At 46.5% G+C, this 16,925-nt stretch overlaps 1 protein-coding gene across 1 annotated transcript in view; it reads left to right on the top strand.

Annotated features, from left to right (window-relative positions):
• The first annotated feature begins 7,683 nt into the window (after window positions 1–7,683).
• Window positions 7,684–16,925, top strand: part of DENND5B (DENN domain containing 5B) — a 104,444-nt gene continuing 95,202 nt past the window's right edge. Inside the window, exon 1 of the mRNA XM_065742638.1 lies at window positions 7,684–7,809. Within this exon, the coding sequence (XP_065598710.1) occupies window positions 7,698–7,809 (112 nt within the window). The 5' untranslated portion in view covers window positions 7,684–7,697. The remainder of the gene's footprint in view (window positions 7,810–16,925) is intronic.

Raw genomic sequence — 16,925 nt, 5'->3', positions numbered from 1 at the left:
AAACCTCACTGTGGAGGAAAAATAAACAGAAACCAGCCCAGCCTGGTGGGAATATCTTCCTATCAATGGAGCCACATCCTGTACAAACAGGTATGCTGATGGCTTTGGTTGCCAGCATCCTATCTTGGGTGGCCAGACTCTGGATTTCTGTGGTCTGTGGAAAGCTCTTGGACATCTCCAGCTCTGCAGCTGGCCCAAGGTGGTACTAAGCTGCTCAGGAGAGGAGGAAGGCCTGTAAATAGAGGTGAGGGTTGGCTGTGACTGCTATCACAGCATTTATCTATGTTTGCTCCTGTTCTGTCATGTTCAGACTGTGCTTCCCTGCAAAGCCCTGAGAGTAAGGTGATGGAAGGTATGTGTAGAGGTGCTGCTTGCACATGAGGAGTCCTTTCCAAGCAGTCTGTATGTGTCTAAGTCTTCCTGGGTGAAATGAAAACATTCACTATGTACCTAATGTTCTTCCTGGTTTCCTGTGAGAGCCAAATCCATCCTGCCTTCCTCCTCCTCAGGGCTCTTTCTTGCAGCCCCTTCATTTATGATGTTCCAGAGATGATCTGCAGGTCGGCTTCAATATATTTATTAGACCTTAGCATTTCCCAGACAGGACAAACAATGCCAAATGGGGCTAAGACAATGTTGGGTCTGGAGCAAGAGATTAGAAGAGCAGCTTGGGGTCCTAATGCAACCAATGCTTCCCAGGCTGAGCCCTGCTTGTTGCCAAGCAGGCTACATTCACTAACATGTACAAACCTATGACTAATTCCCTCTCCCTTCTCCAGGCAGTGCTCCAGATTGCTTCAGAAATATACCCTGATGCTGAAGTACATTTTGTTGTCTGATTTTTAAGGACAATGCTAACACACTGGTGCCAGGGAAAAGATAAGCAAATAAAGTTTTCAAGGATCTGCATCAGTTCACTGGAGGCAGTGAACTGCATTGATTCTGCATTTCCCCAGAGCCAAAAATTGCACAGAATGTTTTAGTTTCCTACTGGTGCTCAGAGCCTGGCATCAGCTGAACTCCTCCTTTTACCTTCTGTCCAACAAACATTTGGGCTCTTGTGGGGATCTGGGTACAGAGGAAATGATAGACACCTGAAGCAGATGCAAGATGTGTGATGCTTACTGGAGAGTACCTAGGAGAAACTTCCACTTTGTGTACAATAAATTTCCTCTTCTGGGTGATGTTTGTTATTAAGAAGGCTGTCCAAAAACAGTGCCTCTTGTTTTATTGTATTCACAGATGTCCAAAAACAGTGCCTCTTGTTTTATTGTATTCACAGATTATTCTATAAGCAGTAGAGGTTAAATCTTCCCACCAACATTCCATGACATTTTGTTGCTGTGTGACAGATGGCAGTAGAGGGGCAGTCTAACAAAATGGCGTCCAGCATGGAAGTGGGTATGAAGGAAAAGTGCACCACTGAATTCCTCCATGAGGAAAAAATGGCACCCCGTGATGCTTAATGAACATTTATGGAGACCAAACAGCGCATGTGAACAAAGTGAAGCAGTGGGTTACGCATTTCAACAATGATGCCATCATTGCAGCTATGAATCAGTGGGTTACCTATGCTGTTGCAGATTTTTACAAGTGTGGCAGTGCAGGCTTTTCTTCATCAAAATGATGATGAAAAATGCATAGCTAGTGGTGGTCACTACTTTGAAAAATAGTGTTTTGTAGCTGAGAATTTGCTTTATCGGTGCTATTGTGCTCTTTGTATCTGTTGTCATTTTCATAGAAATATACAGGAGGCATTACTTCTGGAGCATTTTGGAGTACATGTTGGGGTGTTTCAGGTTCCTCAAGAAACTTAGCTGTGAGTCAGGGACCTGTTCTATAAGGGCAGTTTTGCCATTTGCTATTTGTACTTGTGTCCAAAGGCTGTGGAAAACAAGTGATCCCGCTGCAGGGGTGCCCAGAGGAGTGGAGATACTGCAAGCCCAGCTGGCTCACTCACGGATGTTTTGGAGCATAAGTTCAACATCACCAAGCACAGAAGAGCTACTGTTTGTGCACGTGGAGGTACGTAATGGTCACAAGAGACTGGAGAAGGTCATTCAGCGATATCTATGAAGTGTTAGTTTCACTGGCTTTCCCATCCATGCTTAGCCATGAAGGTGTACCCTCCAAAATGTGTTTGGCAACTCTGTTCTTAGGATATTGGCTGGTTTCAAGTGCACGCCTGGCCAGATCCATGGAGTTTGCTTACAGAAGAGCTTGAACTGAGGATATAATGCCCTTGTGTGCTTCAGGCCTCTCCAGGCTGGCTGGCTACATCAGCAGTGCACAGCGGTTTCCCTCCTGGCAGCAGATTACATGATGAAGCATGCTCTTCACAGCACACTCAGCCCAGAGGGCCCCCAGTGTGGCACTGGGTGACCTCGCAGTCCTGTTTCTATCAGCTGAGGGGCCGAGCACAGGGACACCAACAGCTCTGGTTTGTCGTGGGGGAAAACTCCTGGGATTGCCCCTCAGGGTGGTGTTTTGCCTTGGAGGGAGGCACCATTGCCACATCACAGAGTGTTAAATGCTCCCACCCCCAAAGGATGTGCCCGACAGGAATTGCTCAGCATGGAACCGGGGTTAAATAAGTTGTGGCTGTTGCTTGCAAAGGAGTCACCGAGAAACATGATCCTCAAGGAGAAGCAAGCTGCTTTGATCTCTGTTCTGTTGTTAGATGTGAGCTCAGAGCAGAACTCCAGTACTTCTAAGCAAAAGCATGAGTGCAGGAAAGCTGTCATCAGTAGTAAGAATCCTAAGCAGCAAAGTACTTCAAGGCAAAATGTTGTTATCTGGCATGGGGAATGAGTGGCAGAGAGAGATGACTGAACCTATGAATATAAATGTTTAGACGTCTGCTAAAAAACACAAGCTGCAATAGGGAAAATGAAGCAGACCCTTTAGTGCTTTTAATTTGCAAGAAGTGCTTTTAGATTTGTAACACCACTGTGATGATAACAGCACGAAGCAAAGCAACAGTCATTGCTAAACAGGGATATAATCCACAATGCATATTCATTTCAGGAAATACTTTTCATCTGTCCTTGGTCTCGTGTTGTACATTGGCTATGGATTTGGTGCATTTGGATTTCTGTAGCAAGCCCTTGGGCTTTCAAGTGTGCGAGGATGCATTGTGATGTAGATGTGGGTTGTCTGGCACTTCATAGTGAATAATAAGCTTCAAAGGGATGTTGGGAAATTGAAATCAAGGAAGTTGAAATCAGGCTCTAATTACATTTGTAAAGGGGCCAAAGGCAGTTTGACAAAGAGGTGATGTGCTGTTCATGAACAGATTTTGTCCAGAATACATGCTATCAGCAGACATGGGACTGGCTTGATTTTTATGAACCAAAGATAAAGGAAAATTATGTTGGCGAGGTATATGTGACAGCCTGAGTGCTTCTGCTCTGGAAGCCTTCCCAGTGCCAGAGATGGGCTAACTGGGAGCACTGACCACTGGCACAGCTGTGCATCACCCATTGCAGCCATCTCTGCAGGCATGTGGCCAAGCAGCTGTCCAGCTTCTCCTGCCTATCCCCCTGCTGCAACACCGCGTACCTCCTTTATTTCCTTGGGTCATTGCTGAGCAAATGCACCGTTGCTGGAGTGCTGATATCAGAGGGATAAGAGTTTGGAAGCAGGGAAACAAACACCCCCAGCAGGGAGCAAGCCCAAAACGCTCAGCCCATTTCCAAACAAACAAGAGAGCTTTGCTCTGCACCCAGCACCCACCTGCTCTCGGGACTGCTGGGATGGCGTCTGCCAGCATCGCTGTGCTGGGGAGCGGGGCCGGATGTGCTCCGAGCCTGCCTAGAGGTGCAGGTGCATCTGCTCACGGTGCGACGCCAGCGGGGCCGCCCGCCAAACAATAGGGCTTTGTCCTGGCAGATGTCGGGGCAGCGGAGCGGCAGCGTTGGCTCCGTTCTCCTGGACGAAGCTGAGGAGCGCACTGACCTGATTCCAGGAGGCTGCGCTTCGGAGCGGCTATGGGGGATTTGGCCAAGGTCATGCAGCGAGGGAGTGATGCTGTCAGAGATGGATGGAAATCGGCGTGGTGCTTTAGCTTGATGCTCACAGCACAACACCTCCATTAACGCGTGACAAGCCGGTGATTTATCCCAGCAGCGTACTTTGCTGATTAGGTTTTATCTCAGCCTGTGTGTCTTCTGTGACTAGAGAGCAGAGGGCAAAAATCTCCCAGAGCAAAATACAGGCTCTCAGCTCTGGGTTTTGGCACTGAATCGTCAGAAATGTAATGGCTGCTTATGATCCTGCTCCTCGCTCAACGACAATGAAAGCCCACCCTTGGTTGAGCACATGTATCTTCCATGTTCAGTGTAAAATCAAAGGCAGAAGTGTAGTGAAGAGGCAGGCAGGAGCCCTGGGCTGTCACCGTTCTGACACAGCACGTGGATCTGTTTTCTGAGGGTGAACTGTGCGTAGTGGACAAGACCGCAGTTATTTTTGGGCACACAGGGCCAGCAGTGGGAAGGAGTGGTGGGAAAGAAGGTGCAAGTTGCTATTCAATCATTTCAGTTGCCTTGTGAAACCTCTCCGTCAAGGACCAAAAGCAGATAAGAGCGGAATGTGCCTAAATGTGATTGCAGCATAAGGGCATGTGTGTGATGGACGTACATAACGTGAATAAAATGCAATGAGCTACAGTAGGGGAATTAAAGATTTTAAAGATTTAAATCACAGAAGCTTCAGAGATCCTGTGGCAGAAATGCAGGGAAGTGGTCTTCTGCTTCATTATCTGTAATTCTGCTGTGTGAATAATAATTATACTGTGTGACAGAGGGGAGCTGTGTGCTTTCATTCAAGCTTAATCTTTATAGATATGAGACCAGTATAGAAGATGAGCTACTTGCTTTAATGGTATTATAATTTGATTTAGCATTAGAATATGTGCCTGCAGTATCTGCTTTCCAAGTAACACGGAATTGCGCTGGAGGAAATGTTCTTTGCTTTTCTTATGGCTAGTGATCTGGTTTGCTTACTTTTAAAGCCCAAGGCAGCAAATACCTTCCAATGTTTTAAGCAGTCTTCTTGCATACGCTCAGAGAATAAAATTTGCTTTATTTATGAACCCTGCTGTGAGACTCACTGCTGCTGTTGTTTCTCTCCCTCTTTCTGCTGTGTGCCTTCCTCTGCCCTGAGCCTAGGATGGCTTCAGTGTCAGTCAAACAGCCTGTCCTTATGAGCAGCCTGTTTCTTCCAGCTATTCGTGCTCTGCGTCCTGCAAAGTAGCTCACAGCACTGCAAACTGCTCAAAGGAAAGTCAGCCAAAAGTAGAGAGCTGTCCTTCTGAGCATTGCAGATATTTGTTTTCATCTTATTTGTTTTCCCTTTATTCTGCCTGACCAGATCTTGCGAGTCTTGTGACTATATATAGGTATTAGAGCAAAAGAAGAGAGGCTTTCAATGGAAAATCAATGTGGCTTGGCAGCTGGTGAAAGATCGCATGCAGGAAGCTGTAGAGCTATGTTAAGGAGTTGATCAATCCATCTCCACCAGCACGATTTTCAATTCATTGAAGAACGTTGAATTAAATAAAACGTGAAGCAACAAGTCTCAGCAAGGGTAAGTGAGACAGCCTTCAAATAGCAGGGTTTTCCACCTCTCTGAAACATCAGGCATCGGCTCCTTGCAGAAGTAGGACAAAGAGCTTGACAGACCTGTAGTCTGATCTCTTGTGGCAGATCCTAAGGATCCTAAGGCTTGTTAGCATTTGACCCAGTTTAAACGAACAGATCCTGAAAAACAAAGACTTGCTGAGAGATTAAGGAGAGGAAAAACTGAAAAAACTTGACATTGGGAGAAAGACTCCCTGCGGCTGAAGACACGGGTGCCTAAGGAAGGACAAACTCACCAAGCCAAAAATCTCTCCTTGCTGTCACACCACTGGAAAACTGGCAGGTGATGGGACAAAGCTGTTGCCATGGGAAATGAGGAAAGGTCATGGCTGATCTGGTCTACGCTATAAAGCTTCTGCAGTTCAGTCCTACCGTATCCCCATTCTTTGGAGGAACATGTTGGAAGCTCCTTCTGCTCTGGCACTGCTCTGCATTCTGCTGTCCTGGGGCCAAGCCTCATCTCCCCAAGATTATTCTCACCTCTGCCATGAGAGTGGTTCCAAAGAATGTTTATCAGCATGGTGATGGGCACCTCGTGTGCATAAATGTATTTTGGACATAGGACATCCAGCCTACCCATCATGCCTTGTGCATCCCATTCCTCAAGCACGCCAATATACCACGCGGTTTGGTGTCATCCACAAGCTTGCTGAGGGTGCACTCAGTCCCACTGAGAGTGTCACTGATGAAGATATCAAAGGGCAATCCCTATGCTAGAGTGGAGGAAAGTATCACCACTGGGCAGGAAGAAAAGGGTCCTGAGGTAACTGAGGTTCTCCAAAAGGGAGTACTACAGTCTGGACAAGGTAGTGGTGCTCCTCAATTGCTCTGTAAGAGCAATTAGCTGTGAATGAGTGTCAGACTGGCTTAACTCTTATCCTCTGACCTAAGAGCCCAATGAGTAGACAGGTACAAGTTAATAAACAAACCAAACTAAATCAAATAGCCCGGCTCTCAGTGCAAAGGCGAGGACATAACTGGGCTCCCAGAACACTCCTGCTTGGATCTGGAACAGCCTGGCTTGTCATAGTGAGCACTGTAACCACCAGCATCTGTGACATGACAGACGACTCCGGCCTTCTTTTTCTTTGGATATTTGTGGAAATTATTTCAGCTCTTTTCTATTTTCAGTAGAGCCCTAGAGGAAGATGAGATATAAAAGGGGCATATAATTTGTGAATGCTGGAGAGGGCAAGAGGCGCCACTGTGTTGCCAACAGGTGAGAAGTAGCAGTTCTTCTCCATGCCTCTGTCTAATGACCTGTGCTGCAAAATATCAGCATTCTTTGGAGGCATTTCCTTTTCACAGCTGTTTGTTGCATAAGGACAAATACCAATCATGTAAGAATACGATATAAGAATAAGCATGTCTTGTGTGTGGACAGAGACTCACAGATTGGCACAGAAGGATGAAATAGCACGCTGCGTTCTGCAAACAACCTCTTTGAAGTGTATGGATAGCGGAATCCCTGAGCTCCTACTGAGCAGGGAGCTCATCAGTCTGGAGAAAACGGCCTCAGAACTTCAGAATCGTACAAATCCTTTTAGAAGGAAACGCTTCTCTTCAGTTTGTCTTCTGGGGCTTTGACACTGAGTGATCATAACAGGTCGGGCTGTACGAACTGGGATGAGATAATGCTAATTTCCTGCTGGACACGGTGCGACGGTTATTAAATCTTTGACAACCTGGGAACGAAGAAGCGCTTTACATTTGGCCTTGCGTACGCAACGAGGAGACAGCTCGTGTGACAACCGTGACGTTAATCCGCCCGCCGCTTTGTGTCTGGACGCCGCCCCCTGTCCCCCCTGTACCCTGTACCCCAGGCGGGGCGGGGCGGCGGCCGCCATGCGTTTAAAAGCCCCGCGGGGGCGGACCGGTGCCGCAGCACCGCCCGCTGCCCGCCCCTCTCAGCTGACAGCGGGGCCGGAGCCGCCGCTCGGTGCTCGCCGGAGCCGCCCAGCGCCCGCCGCCGGCTCCCGGTGCCCGCCGCCGGGGATGGGGGGCGGCGTCGCGCCGTGATCCCGCCGCGCTGCCGCAGGGAGCCGGAGCGGAGCCGCGATGAGCGGCAGCGGCGCCCCCGGGCCCGGCGCGGCCCCGTGCCGCTTCGCCCACTACTTCGTGCTCTGCGGCATCGACGCGGAGAGCGGGCTGGAGCCCGACGAGCTGGCAGGTGAGGGGCCGGGGGACGCGGGCGAGGGGCCAGCTCCGGTCCGGCAGAGCGATGGAGCCGGGCCGGGCGGCGGCTCCTGCCCCGGCGCCGCGGAACCATGCAGCGCCCCGCGGCCGAGCTCGGCGCCGGGAGGATGCGTGCTCCCTGTTGTGTGCTGCTGCAAATCGGGGGGAGGGATGGGGGAAGAACCGAATAAATGAATGCAGTTGCATCGCTCGTTGCGTTTTCTTCTTTCACGTCTAATGTCTGTTCGGAAATAGTCTTCCCGCATCCTTTGCTCTCCACCTCCGAGAAATGTTGCAGAGCCAGGGATGAGATTGTTACCGTGGGACTGTAGCAATACTCACGCGTTTTCTAAAATATTTATCGTGCCTGGATTTGAGCCCATTATGTTGGGAGAAGGCTATGCTCTCTCCTAAATGTCGCTGTGCTCATCTAAAAAGAAGCGTTTAAGTCTTTTTGTACTGTAAAACAGGGCTGGCTGTAAGCTTAGTGATGGGGTGTAATTGCATAGAAGAAAAATGTTTCCTCTCTGAGTTGAGAGCCTGAAAGCACTGAGGTCCATAGGTCCCACTGTCCATATGGTGCTCCCACTGTGGGAGAGGGACCTGCATGGGACAGGTGCAGGCAGTGTGGCCTGCGAGGTCTCTGGTGCCGCAGCAGGAAGGACGTGGCTTTGCGTTGTGTAAGAGGGAGGCTGTGATCTGCATTGCTGACCCATGCACCCTGGTTGAAGTTCACATTTATAGTGGCTGTAGAAGGGGCAATACGAGCACCTGAAGTGCCGTCGAGCCCTTCCCTGGCTTAAGTGTCTGTATCTTTTCCCATTGTCTTTACACTGAGTGCACACTTGAGGTAGCCCTGGGGTCTCAGGGCTGAAGCATTAGCCAAGCACTCTGCCAGCTGTTTGTTTTCTAACGTGTGCTGGTGACCGCAGTCGCGTGTTTTGGTTTTATTGCTTTTAATAGCAATCTCCTGGCTTGTGAGCCTTCACCCAGCTGATGGCATGCAGGTTTTGACTTGTGTAATGTGACCCATTGGGGCGTAGGCAACTCAAACTCTGAGTTGCCTCAAATTCTGCTTTCTGAAAAGAGCCTGTTTTTTAAGGCAGTGTTAGCTAGCGGTGTGTGCCTTCCCCAGCAACTGCCTGGACTTCACAATGTGCCTTTTGCTGCTTTCTGCTCAGTTCCCTGGCAAGATGCACAGGTGTGCTCTTGGGGAGCTCTGCACAAGGGCAGGTGAGCGCTGCGAGTTCACACAGTGCCCTAGCTCTGTCTCTTCTGTGGCAACTTAGGAGATTGCAGCAAGACCGATTGGATTTTAAAGCTAATTGGATAACAGGAGCATTCAGAAATTTTTGGCCATGACAATGTAAGAGGCATCATCCCAATATAGGAGGGTTGGGGCATAGCAAAGGAAGAACTGGAGTACTATGTTGGGAGTGCTATTAGCCATGGTATATTTTTAGGGACTCGTGATGAGTGCTTTCTGCTATCAGCTGGGAGCTGAGCAGTTGGAAGTGCTAGAGAGGAACAGGCAGTGCTGTGAGCCACGCGTGCAGTGCCGTCATGCAGAAATTAACTCTGGCTTTAGATGTAGCTGAGAAAACGCTTCTGCTAAAGCTTGGGTAGAGCTAATGCCACCATTGGCAGGCACCAGAGAGATATCATCTAAAACTCTGTTAAAGGTTCCAAAAATGAGGCTATGAGGATTCAGTTCTTAACTGGAATATACAGGGAGAAAGATGCTCAAGGGAGCAGATGGACCTTCTGTAAGAGGACACCCACAAGTGAGGCGTTTCTTTCAAAAAAACGCTTTTACAGTGTTTTCTGGAAAGAAACGATCCTGTTATTTTGGTATTGGATTGTAGCTGTGATGGCTTTCCATCCTGCCAGCCTTGTGCTTAAAGAAGCTGCTGAGCGAAGTTATGCCTTCCCTGAGAAGTGCTGTCACTTAAGCTGCTGTGCAGATCGTCCCTAATTTAACCAAAAAAGTAATTAAGAACCTGCTTATCTCCAAACACTGGAGTTTCTTGGCAGCTCCAGCACACAAAGCTTGAATGCCTCATGCCAGGCCCGAGCGCTGGGTGGAGAAGTGGGGCAGGAGGCAAGCTGCAGGTCTGGGGCCTCTCCTGTGAGCAGAGAAGCAGAAGTTGCAGATCCTCACTGGATTTTCAGCTTCCAGAGGGCTGGGCTGGGGCTGCTGAGAAGCTGCTCCACAGCTGGCTGTAGGGGGATTCATGTAGTCGTCTAAGTCAGTTCATTTCCATGGTACATAATGGAATCACAGAATGCTTTGAGTTGAAAGGGACCCCTAACGGTCATCTAGTCCAACTCCCACAAAATTTTGAAAGCTGTTTACCTATTGCATACTTGGTAGTGTATCCAGGCGTGCAGCAAAGCAGCGTATGGATGATAGTGCACGAGTGCTGTGATGGCATTATCACAAAGCTCTCAGCCAAGGATGGAAGAAGAATCTGGCAACTTGAGGGAGGAAAGGAAGCTGTAAGAATTTCTTGGCATTGAGCAGTCAGAGCAGTCAGAAAAGGAAGGCAGTATATTTGATGTGAAATGTCTTGAAAAGCATGACATTTTCAATATTGGTTTCTCTGTGTTGCTGAACTCCACTAAAAAAAGGATGAAGAATGCTTTTCTCTCATGTTCAGGGCTGATAGAAAATGTATTTCAGTTTGCTTTCATCTTTGTGCCCACTTCTTTCAGGTATACTCATCTCACGACCAACAGCCTTGAAAATGCACGTGCTCAAAAAAACACATTACAGTAAATACTTAATGTTGCCTTAAAGAAAAATACCTAATAGTTCATTAAACTGTTTCTATTACATGATTTTTTTCACACTAGGGTGTGGGGCCCAAAGGGCTCTGTGGGATGGTACCCTCTGCACTGAGGAGCGTGAAGATTGCTGGAGTCACAGTAGTCATCTTGCTATGTAAAATAAGATATTGTAGCTTCTTCTATGTATAAATCTTAAAATGTTGCCTCAAAATTGTGCTTTTGTTTAGAGAATTTCCGGATATTGTATCTTGTCCAGCAAAATATTTTGCGTTGTCTGCTTTAGGTGAGTGTGTGAAGATTCAGTATCTTACTGTCCTGATTCAAGTGATACTGTAAAGCTGTTAGAGAGCTTCATCACTTCAAAGAGATCAGCTATTAATTTCCTCGCTGTGCTCAGCCCAGCAGCTGCTGGGAGGGCTTATGGTCATGCTAACTGGGCATGTCGAGTGTCTTGGGGAAACTAATACCTCTTGCTGTAAATAGTCAGACATTGAGAATTAATTTCCTTTAACAGTGAAACAGTTCATAATGCTGAAAAAACAAAACATATGTGTGTTGCGGTCTGGTTAACTGTGCTTCTTGTCTACAGCCTCTTATTTTTTGAAAGCCATTTATTTTCTTGGGTGTGCTTGGCACCTGTGTGCCCTTGCATTGCACAGCCTGGCTGCAGCATGCCTGGCTCTCCATCTGACTTCCTCTGCACCAGGTCACACTGGGGGGCCAGGCTTCAACAAGAAAAATGAGGCATTACTGCACCAATGCAATGTCATGAGTGCATGTCTCTTTTCAAAATAAGGAATAGGGTTTTTTTTTCCTAGGTTACTGGAAATATGTTAATGAATTTCCCTTGACCAAGGAATTTCTAAACAGTTGCAGTTCCTGTTCATGACTTACCCAATTGTGACAAATGAAAAACAAGCTATGGGAGTTTTGCTTTGTATTTTTAGAATACAGTCTAGAGCACTGCAAAGCATTCATGGGGGGTGGGGGGGGTGGGATGAGGGTGAGCTTCCAGGTTAAGCAACCTGGATGTGGGTGAGACTGGTACCAGCAAAGGAGAATATGGCTCATGTATAACTTAATGGATTTTAATGTACACTTCAGAAGTGCTTGTAGTAGAATCATATAATTGTTTCAGATGGAAGGGACCCATAAAGGCCATATGATTCAACTCCCCTGCAATGATCAGGGACACCCATAGCTTGATCAGGTTGCTCAGAGCCCTGTCCAGCCTGACCTGGGGTGTTTCCAAGGATGGGAGATCCACCTCCTCTTTGAGCAGCCTGTTCCAACGCCTCACATCCTGATTTTAAAAAGCTTTGTCCTTATCCAGTCTAAATCTTCCCTCTTTTACTTTGAAACCATTTCCCCTTGTCCTGTCCCAGCAAACACTGCTAAAGACTCTGTCCCCTTCTTTCTTATAGTCCCCCTTTAGATGCTGAAGGGCTGTAGACTTCTTAGAATTTCTGATCATTACAGGGTTTGTGAAGGGGTGGGACTAACACTCCCTCCTTTCATTAAGACATGATGCTCAAATGCAGCACTAAATCTTCTGTGCTTGTTGCTGGAATAAGCAAGTTTCATGGATGAGGGATAGAATGGAGTAGCTGGCAAATCAAATGGACTTTTTTGTTTTGTTAACTTTCCATAATAAAATGGAAACACAGGGTATATTAATGTAGGAAACCCTTCTGATAGAAATCTAAATTGGGTTAGGATTTTATAATGTAAAACTAAAGCTTTTGAGTTCAGTCTGTTTAAGTAAACTGTTATTTATTTATTAGTTAAAGAGCATGGAGATAATCCCTGCTGCCACGCAGTCTTGGCTCAGTTCTGAAGTGGAAGCAGGTTTTGTTCTCTATTTCTTCAAAGGTGGTGGCATGGACAGCTGCTGTAATGGCCTATTCTTAAACAGGGGTCTTTTGCTAACTGGGAAAAATAAAATTCCATTGTAAGATAATGTGTTGTGGTGTGGGTTTATTTATTTATTTATTTATTTATTTATTTTTTGTTTTAAAGATTTCTGAATTATTCACTAAAGAGTTAGCTTCTATATGGGAAATTCTGCAGCTGAAGGAAAGTTGTCAGTATTATTGACAAGCATCATAACCAGCTATGGTAACCTTTGACAAGGAGTGACTCTCTTGAATAACAGACCATCTGTGGAATTGCTAATGGCTTTGATGTGTTAATATGCTTTAGTAATACGGGTTTCATTCTCTACCTTTCATAAATGCTAGAGAGATTAGAATGGTCCCCTGGTGTAATGCTTCTGTTATGCATTTGCTTTCCTTTGAGTTTTTTGAAAGTAAGGAACCAGCTATTTGAGCTGGAAAACCTGTTCTTGTATTGGTAGCCCTGACTTTCTAATACTTAACCAAATGTAACTTTGTTTTTTTTCTCTTGCTCAGTAAGCTGATATTTCCACTTAGACTAAACTCTCTCATACACTCAGAAGGCCTTTTTTACTACCTTTATTACTGGTGTAATAGCCCAGTAGAAGGTATACCACTGTCAGTGGGAGTGGTTTTTGTTGTTGTTTTGTTTTTTAGTGGAAATTCTAGTAGTAGACCTGTTTAATATTGTGGTGTTTAGCCTTTTCCTAGCGTTAACAGCAGTACAACCTGGAGCTTGCAGGCACCTCTTATGGCCTGAATCCCAGCCGTGTTCTGGCTGTCCTGCCCCAGCTGCCTCCTGGCAGGCCCAAGGGCTGTTAAATGGGCAGAGCCCAGGACCTGCCCCAGGAGAAGGTTCCAGTACCCTACTGGGTATAACAGATCTGTCCAGCCTCACTTGGGTGGGTGGTGGTAGAGGGGTGAGGGGAGATGGTGTTTTTGGGCACTGCTGGAGAAGAGCTGCGACATAGACCAGTACCACTAAAGATGGTATGAGATTATGGCATTGATTTCTGTGCTTAGCTGCTTGCCCAAGAAGCCTCACTGACCTCTGCAGTGATGTGCCAGTGCTGCAGGAGCTGTGCCAGCACCCTGGTGCTGTGCCTGAGGCCTTGGGACTGGGCCTGGAGCTTGCCACTGAAACGTCTGCAGAACAAACAGCACAAGGAAATGTGGCAGTGTGAGGCAGTGATGTGAGGATGTCATGGCTCACTGGCCTGCTGAGAACTGTAGCAGTCAAACTACATGAAGCTTGTGGGTGTCAATAAAATTCAGTTTGTGTTTTCCTCATCTGCCTCTGCTTCTGGTAGGAGATGTTACACCGAGGAGAAACAAATTGTGTCAGGAAACAGTAGGCCTTCATAGTCACACGAACCATATAGGTAATCTCAGAACTAATTAGAGAAGAAATGGTGATGGGTCATTGCAGCAAGAGGTACTTAGGAAATGACTAATGTGTGTCAGACTGCTGAAGTGTTGGATATTGGGATGCTGGAAGAAGCCTCTGTTACATGATCAGTATGGAAAATATAAATGACATGATTTGTGTTCCTTGCTTGGAGTCAAACACAGTTTCACTGAGTGGCTGGTCTGATCACCACTAAATGGAGAGCTTTCTGATGGGGATGTGCTAGGCAAAAAGAAACTGCCTGTCTGGGAACGTGAAACTACGCTCCTTCAGGGTGTGGGATCTTGTTCCTTCCTCATTCCTCCATGCATCAACCACATCCACTAACAATAACTTCAAAACATCAAGACAGATGCTCAAAAGAGTGAAACTGAAAGAGTATTCCATTGCTGAAGTGTACACTTTGTAGAGTAGGCTGAGGGGCTTTGCTAGATCCCGGTGACCTGCTTTGAGTGACAGTGAAAAAGTAACTCTTGGCCAAGTATAATACTAGGGGGAGGTGCATCATTTTAGTGGATCTGCATAGGAAACCTTATCTGAGTGGAGAATGAGCTTAAACATTCCGTACAAAATGCCACCAGTTCTTGTTTTGTGCTCAAGGATGATGCCGCTCTTGTAAAGCAAGCTTTTCTCCCCTCTTAGAGCATGAGTTTAGCTTTGCTTGGCAGCCATATTATTCATCAAATTGCAATAATTCAGGGAGCTGGTATTGATTTTTGTTGTTGCTGCTGTTTAAACAAATTGTGTATCCAGTGGAGTCAAACTGGGCTTTGAAGCTGCGTGAGTGGTAGGTTGCACAGCATGAAGGCTAGAATCCTCCCTCTACCCCCTCTTTGGTGTTCTCTTGTCATGTTAAAGGCTAACATGTGGAAGGGTGGGGGGGGGGGTTGGGTTAAGCTGAAATACCGTTCTGTGTAAACAATGATGGGATTAAAAAAAAAAAAAGAGAATCTATGAAAAAAGCCTCAATTGCCGTGGGTGTGTAGTGGCTGCTGCTTTTCATGGATGGTTGAAATTATCTGTATAAATTTGCATTTTTTTCTTTAGCTTCTGTATGCATATGCTCATTTCCATGCATAGCTATTTTCATGCACAAAGCAATTGGCATGTGATGGCATGTGATGCGGTGTTGCTGGTATTAGCAGCAACGAGATGCAAGGAAAAAGTGAGTGTGGCTGAAAGCTTCTTACATTGAGCTGCCCAGGTGTAAAACATCCTTCTGGTGTCCTGACTGAAGAATGAGAGGACACAGCTGTTTGTGATGAAATGATGGAACCAAGCCCACGCCCAACTGCCGATTCCCAGTGAAGCATTAATTTGATAGGCTGAGCAGCCTGCTTTTGACTATCTATGTTCTGGTGTGGCTGGAGCCTGCTGGGACAGGAGGATTCTGCCACTGTCCATGTGTGTATTGGTTATGCTGGTGGGAGATGTCAAATGGGATCCAGAGCCCAGGTTTTCACTGCTGGGGAGGCTGCCTGGAAGCTGATAACCCAGCCCAGGTGGAGGAGCTCACCTCTCCACTGTGTGACCGGCTGAGATGGATCCAGTGTGATGTGGGAACACCTGCGGTTGCAACTTCTGCATCCCCACGAGATGCTCTGGAAAGAGAGCTTTGTTTATTTATTTTAAATTCAATCTATGAAGTATTTGAGTGAAGAATGCAATATATAACTGGGTAAATATTTGGCTTTTCATTGAGGGAAGGGAGGATTTGCTGATTAGTTGCTTATTCACACAGTACTGTTTTTTCCTAAGTATTCCCACTTGGTATTCTTGTTTGCTTTATGCTGAGCAATACTTCGATGTTAATTTAAAATTCAGAATCATTTTATGTTGGAAAACAAAACAATACACTGCCCCAAGTGTTTGGGGGCAGAATCTTACTATTTTTTTCTTCTTTAAAACAGGAAAAAGGCCACCTTTGTGTAATACATGGAGATGGGATGCCAGGTTGTGACTTGCAATGCTTGAAAACTGTCAGGTGCTTTGTAAAACTACTGATCATGGATGTATGCCCTGACACAGAGCTTTGAGTAGTGCATTTGGCTGTACGTTTTGCCTTGTAAACACTTCAGCAGTGTCAAGGTTCAGAAGAATGGTACTGAGGTGTCTTTAACGCACTCCTTTGTGGGTTGTCAACCTTTGTCTTTAATGACTGCTGTTATCAGTGTACTGAAGGGAGAATATTTATCTCTAGAAATCAGCGTAGCAGCTCGTCAGTGCAGATGGATCACGTGTTTAGCCTTTTCCCAAGACGCTGCTGCTTGGGATAGGCTTGTCTTACTAGCATTTGCAAATATGTTGGCTCTTTCTGGCGAGTGTGATAACAGATGTTGTTTGACTCTCTTAATTCAAGCAGGAATATGTGGCCTAATGTTTCTATCTTAAATTGAGGAATGACTGAGAACTAAAGAATCCCAGTGTAAGGAATGCTATTAAGCAAGCATTTTTTTCTTGTACGAATATGAACATCTGCATAGGGTGAGGCATCTGTAGCTATTGTCTTATGTCATACTTAGAGAAAGGGGAGTTAACTTTAACATTAGCTGTTCTGGTTAATAACTTCTATAGTTTCTATGCCTGTGCCTTTGTTCTCTTTCTTCTTGGAGCTGCCCGCAGGGTTGTGAGTTGGAAGGGGAATGAAAGAGCTCAATCCAACGCACTGGTTTTTAAAGAAAAAGACAACAAAACCCTCTAGTTTAATGCAGGCTGAACTTCCCATGAAAGCTGTGCCTTAATGAGCACTGACCCCTCGGCCGTGCTTTGTCCCAGCCAGCAGGTGAGGGAGAGCTGAGGTCCCTGCAGCGCCTGCCCTGGCTCTGACCCGGGGGCTGGGAGCACTTAGTTCAGCTCTTGGGCTTTCAGCAGGAATGGGAATGAGCAAATATGATGTCTTGTGGCTGGGATGCGTTCATGCTCCTTGCCTGCAGGTCTGTGCTAGTTGCTGGGGGAGGAAAGGTGCTGATTTGGGTCTTTCCTAGAGCTGAGAATGAATAGTTCACAGCAGCTACTGCA

The sequence above is a fragment of the Cyrtonyx montezumae genome, unplaced genomic scaffold, assembly GCF_038088225.1.
Source record: "Cyrtonyx montezumae isolate F1298 unplaced genomic scaffold, pur_monq_1.0 scaffold_3, whole genome shotgun sequence".
Lineage (NCBI taxonomy): Eukaryota > Metazoa > Chordata > Aves > Galliformes > Odontophoridae > Cyrtonyx > Cyrtonyx montezumae.
This window is presented reverse-complemented; position numbering and strand designations above follow the sequence as displayed.